Source organism: Rhinichthys klamathensis, unplaced genomic scaffold (assembly GCF_029890125.1).
Source record: "Rhinichthys klamathensis goyatoka isolate OS25496 unplaced genomic scaffold, OSU_Roscu_1.1 h1tg000262l_1, whole genome shotgun sequence".
In the NCBI taxonomy this organism is placed as follows: domain Eukaryota; kingdom Metazoa; phylum Chordata; class Actinopteri; order Cypriniformes; family Leuciscidae; genus Rhinichthys; species Rhinichthys klamathensis.
Window position 1 is genome coordinate 2,166,907 of NW_026606783.1, and position 11,246 is coordinate 2,178,152.

The 11,246-nt window shown below is 40.5% G+C and overlaps 2 protein-coding genes across 3 annotated transcripts in view; one reads left to right on the forward strand and one right to left on the reverse strand.

The window, feature by feature from the left end:
- The window catches only part of kcnn3 (potassium intermediate/small conductance calcium-activated channel, subfamily N, member 3), a 77,380-nt gene extending 74,727 nt beyond the window's left edge, over positions 1-2,653 (reverse strand). Inside the window, exons 1-2 of one of the 2 annotated variants that reach the window (XM_056267607.1) lie at positions 2,184-2,653; positions 492-1,569 (exon numbers count right to left, since the gene is read on the reverse strand). In XM_056267607.1, the coding sequence (XP_056123582.1) occupies positions 492-1,514 (1,023 nt within the window). In that variant the 5' untranslated portion in view covers positions 1,515-1,569; positions 2,184-2,653. Of the gene's footprint in view, positions 1-491; positions 1,570-2,169 lie in introns of both variants that reach the window. The other variant, XM_056267606.1, reaches the window with a different exon arrangement.
- The window catches only part of LOC130101775 (uncharacterized), a 41,498-nt gene that overhangs the window by 28,818 nt on the left and 1,434 nt on the right, over positions 1-11,246 (forward strand). The window lies entirely within an intron of this gene.

Below are 11,246 nucleotides of genomic sequence, written 5' to 3' on the forward strand. Positions count from 1 at the left end.
GCATTGATCAATGTTTATATATGAATAAAAGTCTAAATTAAATCTTTGTATCATATAAAATGATCACGTCTCATCAGAAGACTTGGATTAACTGCTGGATTCATGGGAATTACTTTTCTGATCTCATTTTGTACTTGTTGATGCTTGCAAGTATTGCTTGCTTGGACTTTCAATGGATGGACAAAAAAAGAGGGTGAATAAATGATGACAGAATTTCGTTTTTGTGTGAACTATCCCTTTGAGTGATTTTTGTGTGGTCAAACATCTGTTCTTGTTGGTTTAATCTCATTATGTAACTTATATACTTCTTGATTTAATAGTCCGCACTACTATATGTATGGCTGCATCCAAGTTTTACCAGCGATATTTTGGGAACATTATATGGGAAGCACGTGCACTTTCATTCTTATTCACACAGACAGAGCAGGACCAGCAGGAAGTGTCCTCGTGCCCGACCATTCACCCAAGCCCCCGGTACACAAAGTCCTCACCTTATTGTAGACACCCCAGGACAGCTCGGTCTCAATCACCATGACAACAATGCCAAACATGCCGAAAATGAGCGCATAGTCACTGAGTCTCTTCCTCTTTTCGAACAGTGCCCTCCTGTGGCCTAGTTTGTAGCCAATGTTCTGATTCTTACGTTTAGAGGCTTTGGAAGCAGTCCTCCCTGGCCCTCCCACAGCACCGCCCCTCCTTCCATTAGTCCCGCCCCCCGCCGCACCACCCAGCATGCCCCTGCTCTCAGAGAGGGCGTGGTTCTGGTGGTAGATGGACATTTGATTGGCTGAGGCCTCTAGTTCGTAAGCGAGTTCGTAGGGCGGATCCTCTTTCGAGGAAATGATGATCTCTGGGGGGTTCTGGGATTGGGGTTGACTGTGCTGAGAGGAGGCCGCGGTCAGCTGGCCCGCGCTCGCCCCGCCCTCTTTGGTGTCGCTTCCACTGTCGGACTCGATGAGGTTCCGACGGGAGGCGCTGAGGCGGCTGAGCGGCTTCATCACACCACCACTGTACTTGCACGAACTCATCGCGATCTCTGTAAAGGGGTTACTGTCCCGCCTGTGCACCAGGGGACTGGCCTGCCTGTGCTTACATCCCCTCTCTCGCTCCCTCTCCCGCTCCCGTTCTCGCTCAGTGGAAGGTGAATGTGAGGAGTAGAACAGCGCATTGTAGACAGGCGACGTCTCCCCGCTCAGGCTGTGTTGGCTACCCAAGCAGGAGGAGAGCGGCGTGCTAGTAGGGTGGAGAGCGTTGGGGATTGGCGTGGACAGCTGGGGCGTCATGGACAGGGGTAATTTGGGCAGCGACGCTGGGGGAAGGTTCGGTGTGGTGGGCGAAGGGGTGCCATTGAGACGCTCCAGGCTGCTGTTGCCTCCCGTATGATTTGAGTGGTTGGTCCCAGGGTAGTTGCTAGAAAGGGAATGGGAGATACCACCGAGAGGGAGGGGGAGACGTTGCTCTTCGTCTTCGCTCCCGCTGAGAAGGACCAGACTCAGAGAGGGAGGGGGATCCATGGCAACCAGGCTCCAGCAGGTTTGTTTGTGCTCTGCTCCTCAACTCTGGAGTTTAGTTGGAGGGAGAGAAAGGAAGAGTGAGAGTGAAGAACGGATCATTACGTTATTTATAACCGAATAAAATTAGCAGGATCAAAAGAAGGCTGGATTAAATGGGGGACTCCCCTCATATTAATAAATGAAGGATGGATTGAAAGTGTTGGGTAACACCGAGTTGTTGCAATGTGAGGGAGGAGTTTGCGTGGAAAATCGTTGTGAGTGAAAAAAGAGAATACTGATGAACCACTGAACCCATCCATATCTACTAATCGCTCTGAGCCTTCTCTCTTCCTCCCTTTCTCTCTCTCTCTCTGACACCCCCTCTTCTCCTCTAGCTCCTTCCAGCAATATCTGTCACATAAATGCATGAAAGATTCTCTCTATTTTTAAGAAACTTATGCAATAGTCAAATTGTGGCCTCTGGACTGACCTGTGACAAATGCAAGACTCATCATATTACCATCACTGCTCTGCACTATTTGGGCATTTGTATAGCATCTAAAATAAATACACGCAAGAGAGCATAATATTGATCATTTTATACATTTATAACCATGTATGAATATTTACAACTAAGATTTGGATTCCATCAAACATCTTTCTCTCTGTCACTTACCTCTCTCCTGTCAGTCTATCTCCACCTTCATATGGTGATTTCAAAAGCAGTGCAACAATATTCCTCCACACTTTTTCTTTTTCATGTTGTCACAATCATGCCATCATTTCTTCTTCGGCTCGTTGTCAAGCTGTGATTCCAGGTTGAGGGTTTTTAATAACAGAAGTATAAAACGGTTTTTATTTAAACGAGACTCCTCCCGACGAAAGCTTTTGCGTTGAACACCTGAACAATGATATAAATAAAAGCGGAAAATAAATAGCGGGAAAGGATTTAGAGCGCTGTTTAATATGTCAGGAAATATATCCACCCGTTGCGTTAATTAGCATTATTAGCCTCCTGTGAAGAAAAGCGCTTTAAAGTAGCGTCTGAATATGAGTAAAGGTAAAAGTAGCGAGAGTCTGATATTGTGTAGAAATGGATGCATGTCCTCCAGCTCTCACTCTGACAGCACGTCTCTCATACTCTCTCTCCCTCTCTCCCTCTCAACTTCTCTTTTGGGCTCTCTCCGCCCCAGTCCCTCCTCTCTTCTCCTCTCATTGGACACACATCGCTGAACCAAGCAAATAAGCTCTGGAAAAACTAGAAGAACTTTTCATTTAGAAAAACCACCTGCCACCTCCACTCCTCTTTCTGCTTTGATAGCACAAATAATTTTCAATAAAACCTTACAACAAACAATCGAAATAAATAAAAGCCATACATTTTTTGATTATTATTATAATTGTTGTTAATCATAATAATAATAACATTAATAATTATTATAACATCATTAAATAATTAGATATTGATAAAGAATAATTCATGATTAAATAAGCGTGACAAACAAATAAATAACCAACCAAATTACAGTAGCAATATCTGTTGGAGCTATCATTTAAATTTGTCGTTTTATTCTCTATGTTTTTATTTTGAGAGATAGAGAGAGATTCATTGGTATCTTCATCAGTGATTAAATTCAAGTTGTCGAAAAAAGTGCCATGAACTTTTCAGTTCAAAAATTTAAGGCAGCAATTACACTTAAGATTTAAATTTCAGTGGATTGCCATCTTTGCAGTGTAATCTGCACTCCTGCTTCAGGTCACCGAATCATGACATATCTTGTCAACGTCTCATCAGAATATGGGTATAAACACACAGGTGCAGCAACAGCTTGAAGTCCCACCAACAGGTGGCAAAGGGCACAGCACCTAGCCTATTTCCCACAAAGTAGACCTAACGGCCCCTTTGTCTCCAGAAACAACACCTGTCACCAGGAAATACACGGCAGCCGATGCCAGTCTAACAGACATCCCTTAAACTGACAACTTTGTATTCGTTAAAAATTCGTTTAATAATATTCACCCTCATATCATTCCAAACTTGTATGATTTTCCTCATTCTGTGGAAAACAAAAGAAGATATTTTGAGAAATGCCACAGTGATTTATTCTGTCTCCACACTCAATGGTAACCAAAACTGTTTTGTTACCAACATTCTTGAAAATGTCTTCCTTTATGAACTTTAATTGTTGGGAGAACTATTCCTTTAAGATATATACTTCAACCAAACCTTTAAGTGACCTCATTGCCAATGTTGACATCAGCTTTTTACAATGATCACAAACCACAGCTGCCTATTCAGCGCATATGTCCACCACCGCACATGACGCTGACCCTTGCTAATGCATGTCGATCTAGAAAAAAGGGATAAAAAGAAAAAATAGCACTTTAAATGAGTTTCCAGGTGAAAGTGGCTCATCACTTTGCTATCTCACGGCAACAGTGTCCTCTCCATCATGTCATTATGTTCTGGCTCCGGTAATTATACTACATAAAATCCAACATTTCAGACTCCCTAAACCGGATATAGCAGGATGGCGCTCCATCAATGTGGACAGAGAATATTTTACTTGACATGCACGAATAAATTAAATACTCATGTCACCTGGAAATGCGATTTCCCCAGATTTAGTGACTATTACAGCACAAACCATATGTCGACCCAGTGACATCATCGGCAGCAAGCGCTGTCCTCCTCATGCCGCGCGGTAGTCATGGTGATGATAAGGTCACTCTATTCCCATACATGTGTCCGGTATCACATCATCTAAGGGGCATGACACAGGCTTAATTCCCCAGCGGCCAATCCAGTAGATATTAAAACAATGACAGTCCAGGAGATATTAAAACAATGACAATCCAGGAGATATTAAAACAATGAAAATCCAGGAGATATTAAAACAATGACAATCCAGGAGATATTAAAACAATGAAAATCCAGGAGATATTAAAACAATGACACAGAGTGAAAAGTGAGCAGCTCAAAGACTTAAGCCGCAGTCACAGATTTTAAGCATGCAAAATTTCTTCAGACACTGCAGCGGTCGTGATATGATGTCACTTGATGATGTCTTTTTTATAAACATGAATTCAACAAAACAAATAGTCATACACTCAAAATGTAAAAAAAAAAACAATACAATCTACTCGACTTTACTGCAAAAATATTGGTCTTTTAATACAGCCAAGAGGTCGTGCCGTGACGTATCGATCTTCTACTGGTCACACGGCTTCATGTGATGCGACTTCACAGCTCAGAGTTCACCAAACTTGAACTTTTTTTCGCATGAGCCTGCATTTGCAGTCTGACGCGTTCGCATGCGTATGAATGGAAGTCGATGGAATGAAAAGTGTAGTGTGACCGCCCCTTTAAGAAATAAGTGAAAAAAACAAACCAGCCACATTTGAAAGGGAACTAAAGAGAAAGTAGAGTTACAGCTGAAAGCTAGCGGCCCACTGGAAAGGTCAAAGGTGACCGTGCGAGGACAGGGACAAAATGCGACACAGCTGTCCAGTTCTAACCGGAGAAGATGACGGACATGACAGCTAAGAGACCAGCTCAGAGGACATGAGAAAGAAAAAGAAAGGGAGAAATTCGTCATGCCGATTTCAGTCTCTCCGACAGGGCAGATTATGGATAAGCAGAGATGGGGATAGTGACACCAAACAAGTGCTTTCGTTGCTTTTGTGAAGAGAAAAGGTCAGCTCGTTCCTAAAGGACACCTATGAGGTGGTGTATTACAGCTTGAAAGTTCGAGAGAGAATGATAAATGCTGGAAAAACACTGGTCTGATATATATATATACTGTATATATGACCAAACAACAGAATGAGCACAGGCAGAGTGGTTACCATGCCAACACCAAAGTACACAGACATTTGTCTTGTCTTCTCTTTTCCCCCCTGTTGGATGAACTTCTGTCTAAATGCCATATACTACAGTCTGCATCGACACAGGAGGAGGAGCTCTCCATCTCACCTTGATCTTGTTTTATTTTAAATTGCACTTCTCGCTAATAGACGTGTAGGCCCAGCGTGTTTGATCCACGAGTGCGCGGAGGGGAAGGCCGCGTCCACGCATCTAAACAGGCCGTAAAATTCCCATCATCTCCACCTGGATCGAAAACACACTCACACACCCACACATGGATGCTAATCAATAGCAGAACAGCATCACTCGGTGGGCAGCGGGGCGAAAACAAACCCACCTTATTTACTGCTAATGTGAACTCAGCAATACTACACTTGAGCTATGCCTCCGCCGGTCCGTTCAAAACACACCGTGTTCTCGAAGTCAGTGGGAGGCGTTGGTGACCCCTATGATTCAGTGGACATGCCAAACTCATGAAACGATCCATCAAATTGAGTCACGGCCCATAATCTTTCCTCCTTCCAGCCATTCGACTCTTCTCGCGGCTGCAGTGCTTCCACACCGTTTGATGGTAATGAACAAAAAGGGTTCGCGGGGCTGACAGAGGCAGAGAAATTTGAGAGCGAGATAAAAGGGGTGAGGAGTGGGAGCAAGACGGAGCAAGGAGAGAAACAAGGAATAATAAGAGAATGGAAGAAGATAAGGAGAAGAAATGACAGGCAGAGGGTGTGGGTGATGGGGGGCAGAGGGAGAAAGAGAAGGAGAGACAGATGGACAAACAGAGACAAGTAAACAGAAAGAGAGAGGGGTGCCACAGTAACAGTCTGGTGTTATAACGTCAAACGCTTTGCTTTAGATCCCATACGAGTATGAACACACACACACACACACACACACACACACACTGCATATCCCTTTTCCAAACAAATAACTATACCCTTTAATGGAAAGACATGGAGAAAACATGCACATGTTGGTCTAAAAATACACATGGCCAAAAAATAAAAATAAATAAAAATAGCAGGAACAGCAGGCGCAGAGTCTAAATAATCCACACAGACAAATGCAACACAATCGCGGTGACGTCCTCGCTCTTGAAACAAACACACTCAGAGAGAAGTATTCTTCATGTTCGCTAATGGACTTCCTTACTGCCCCCACGCTCAGGCTCAGTGCTACATCAGCACTCTACACCATCACATCCGGCCATAATGTTCTAGCAGGGTTCGCTCAATGTTCCCCTACTGTTGGCTGATGAAACATGTCTTAAGTGTTTTGGAAGACAATTTTGAATGGACAGAGTAACAAAAGAGTAGAATCCGTGGCTCGGTGATGCTTTCAATTTGTGATGCACTCACTGAATGATTGAGGATCATTGGCATTGCCAGTATCACTTTTGTTGCCCCAATACGAGCAAAAGCTAGATTCTTTTGTGATTACACTGGTCTACAGCCAAAATACTTCTGGAATAATGTAGTCAAACTTGACTTATTCTGGGTCACTGAGAACAAAAACAATACTTCAAATTGTTGATTGCTCTAGATTTCAAGATATGCTATTGGGTCAGGCTACAACCCTTGACTTGGGAATGGGAGAGGAAAAGTGAGTTATAAAGGGAAGGGATCTCATTTTAATTCAGAAATGACTAAAATACATCTTTGACTGGATCTATGAATGAACCTATGACTGGTTTTGGACAGTACTTGCTTTTTAAGCAAAACAATGAAAAATGCAATCTGAAGCTGGTATACATCCTATGAATTGCATCATGTTATTCATAAAAAAATCATGGATGATGCCATCACAATGAAACTTACATCACTCGGCTGAAGAAATTGCCTAATATCTAGAAATCATACAGAAGGGGGACAAAACTGGACCACAGCCCTGCAGATTTTATGTCCAACCCTGCTCCAATACACATAACTGTATAGTTTTCAAATACTATCAAAATCTACATAGATGTAAAATGTAAAAACTTAAATATTTTGGAAGCAGTAGCCAATCAGTTGTTTAATGATCATATTTGAATTCAGCACATCAAAATACATAATAAATAGCACATTTTATCTCTGAAGCAGATGACTTCTAAAGAATTGTAGACCAGTGTTATTAATGAATATCTATCCTCATCCAAATATTTAAAATCAGATCTATAACAAATAATTTTTGCAACCTTTGCCACCCTGCATATGATTTTAAAAAATCAGATGTATGACAGAATTTTGTTTCTCAAATTAGCATCTGTTGCAAACATCATGAGCCGACTGTTATTCTTCACTCTAATTAAATATTACAGGTGTTCTGATTGAATGTACATTCTAAGATGTACTTCCACTGGAATAAATGAGTTAACATAGTCAACAAATCTTGTTAGGCAGAAAATATCTATCAGGATTTTCAACCACTCACCAAAAGTAATAACAGCAATGAAAATCCTATTTTAATTCTATAATAAGGGACTCCACCATAACCCTTGCCACAATTTGAACACTGCCAGCTGTTGTTTGGCGTGTAAGGACATTTGCTCTGTTCTCTCCCTGCCATGTGAGACATACCACCTGCAGCCCCTGGAAAATTCCCTAAACTAAAGGTGATGCGGTCAGGGTTTGCCTACTATAAACAGATTACTACCTAAATACCAGTCCATCATCCCTACACTCTACTCTCACCTTTTCATTCCCCACTCTCTCCATTTCAGCTCCTCTTTTTCAGCCACTGCCTTTTGCTTTCAACCTCTATTAAATGTTCATCAACCTCTTCACTCACCTTCTTTTTACTGTCACAAAATTAGTTAATTATAAGATTTAATTTATTAACAACAGTTAATTCATTAAGTATCAACAATTAACAATAGGCTACTTGTATACCATTTATTCATGAAAAAGACACACAAATTAAAAAATGTATAGCTTTAGAGCATGCTGCTAATGGCAAGGCATTTTGAATGAACTATCAAAGTGTAAGTTTATAATTAACATTAATGTGAACATGATAACAGTAGGGTATATTTATACATTACAATTAACAAAGATTAATGCTTTAAATATTGCCTAATAGGGACATGCTAGCTGTCCTTGAATTGTTACAATGAATACAATGCATTCTGTGAGTTGTTCTGTAAAAGAATATGTAGGTTCGTCACTTCTCAGATATTTTTTCTTTATTAAAAACACTTTTGAAAATTACAAATCCTGTCCATGTCCATGTCCTCAGCCAGATTGGAGCTACAGCTTTCATAGTTTTGTTATGCTAAAAACTGTTATTTAGGAAAAAATACTCCATCAATAACAAGTTTAAGCTGTTATAACTTATCATCAATTGATCAAAAACATGAAATTATATATAAATTCTACAAATAAATACTATTTTACAACTGTCCTCATGTTTTCGTTCAGTCCTGTCACGTTTATAAAACCAGTAGGCCTATAGAACCGATTCCTAATGCACTGACTGTTATGTTGTGATAGCTAACCATCAAATCTTTAGCCTGTTTCTGTGACACCCAAATGATGTCCTTTGAGGGAAGGTTAGTGGTTCAATATAAATTGGATTAATTTATGAAAGAAACTCCATATATTTGGCATGCAGTGCATATAGCAGCACATTATAACCTCATTATGTAAGCCACAGATATGCACAGATTTCTAAATACAGTAATAACACTTGCGCTGCGACAGTTGGTGTGTAGGTGGAAGTTTGAAGGGAAAGCCCTCAGAGGTTGATCTCTCTCTCTCTCTCTCTCTCTCTCTCTCTCTCTCTCTCTCTCTCTCTCTCTCTCTCTCTCTCTCTCTCTCTCTCTCTCTCTCTCTCTCTCTCTCTCTCTCTCTCTCTCTCACACACACACACACACACTTCACAGTAGGCTATATTCGCGCATTTGTCATTATAGCCTATGCAAGCCTGCAGTGCAACTTTGATTCTACTGACTCAGCTGGTGAAAGGACCGTGTGTGTTTTCATATGCTGTGTGACGACCTGCAATGTTCGAGCAGTCTTAAATGTTTCGTTTCAGGGCTCAAAACAGTGTCAGCTGTTGCGATACATAGGATGCCACGAGTAGACCTGTACTGAGAGCAACACCCATAAACACACAATGCTAGCGTTTAGCGACCTTTACTTTAGTAGCCTATACGTTATAGTCCGTGGACGGGCTCTGCCTACTCATTAACCAAGCTCAGTTAGCTTTAGTTCTGCGTTTCCCTGTTGTTTTCACCTGAGGCTTTCCTGCTACCCACACTTCATCTTCGCCCTCATTCCCTCTTCTCATTCATTCTTCTCACGGGCATCGATCACCTCAATTAGGCTACACGGCGTATAGACCAGACTAATATTTCATATGCTGTGCACTTGTTTGACATATCCGTCGAAATATTCGCGCGAACCCGGAGTAGCCCAGATAATGACTTTTTTTAGTTGGAGTCTGACAGCCCCGTTTACATGGAGCGTGCGGACGCGACAAAACGCGCTAGGCGTCGTAGACACTATGTATGGACGCTTGATGTGGACGTGACAGCTGTCAGTGTGCGTTATTAAGCTCAGGTTATAGATACTCCACGTGCTCTTTTTAATAAAGTGTGAAATATAAATAAATTTCACAACCGCAGCTGGTGGCATTTTACTCATAACCCATAAAAATGCTCTCAGACAGAATCAGCAGACTTTCCAGTGAAGTGAGGGGAAAATGAATAATTAATTCACACTAATGTTCTCTCTTTTACTGCAATCTCGTCCAGGGGTTTGATCCTTCTCAAACCTGTCACCTGTGAACTACACGAAACAGGGAAAGGTCGCCATCCAGCGGTTGTTTAAAAGGTACACGGTTGTGACAAGTTTGAATTCCACTTTCAATGTCACATTTACGCTATATTTATGCTAGCTGTTGGGTAAACAAACGTCACTGGCATACATTCAGGCAAGAATCAACTAAGATGAAACTGTGTTAGGACAAAGTTTTTGATATTTATTTGCTTTTATTAAATTGTTAGGCCAAGGCTGTCATCTTTTTAATGTCATTTCATACAATGTATTAATTAACGTTACAAAATTGCTTGATATTTTGAATTAACTTAGATGAAATGCTTAATTGTCTACTCAATTCCACAGAGGCATACAAGGAAAATAAACACCCTAAATACTTATTTCTAATTAAATGTATATATATTGGCCTATAAGATATGAGGATACTCTGGCCAAGAGAAACCCATCATTCCAAAAAAAGAAGAAGATTTTCCTCACAAAGTTAAGTACTCTGAAACTGCTAGAACAGGAACAATATATTTTTTGTTTCATTGCAATCTTGAGAGATGGATGTCTGATTTGCAGTCCAATAAAAAAATATTTTTATACACGGTTCTGTTATTTCCCCACCCATCAATGTAACCATTTGTTTTGCTAGTTTTTCTAATATATTGTTTTTTCCCCACAACATTTCATTATTCACAATATTAAACATTATGAATGTCTAAAAAATGTGAAGAATGTGCAGGAAAATAAGAAATAGTAGAGCACCTAATTAATGATTGTTGTGTATATATATATATATATAAAATCATACTATTATTACCATAAATTAGTTATTTAATAAATGTAAATCATTCACATATTCCCCACCTGTCAGCTCACTCCTAACAAGTTGTCATGGAGCACTTTTTCCCCCTACTAATTTTTCTGACCTAGTTTTCAAGATTCTTCTTAGTTTAGTAGATCGCAGAATATTTATATTTTATACTGAAATATAATTATTTAATAATATTTCAGGGTATATATATACACACACTGAAATATAATTAGGCATATTAGTTTTAGCCATTTACTCCTTGATTAGAGGTAAAGTAAATAGCAGCACTCTGACCTTAATATCCCCTTCCACCTCTCCCGAGGATA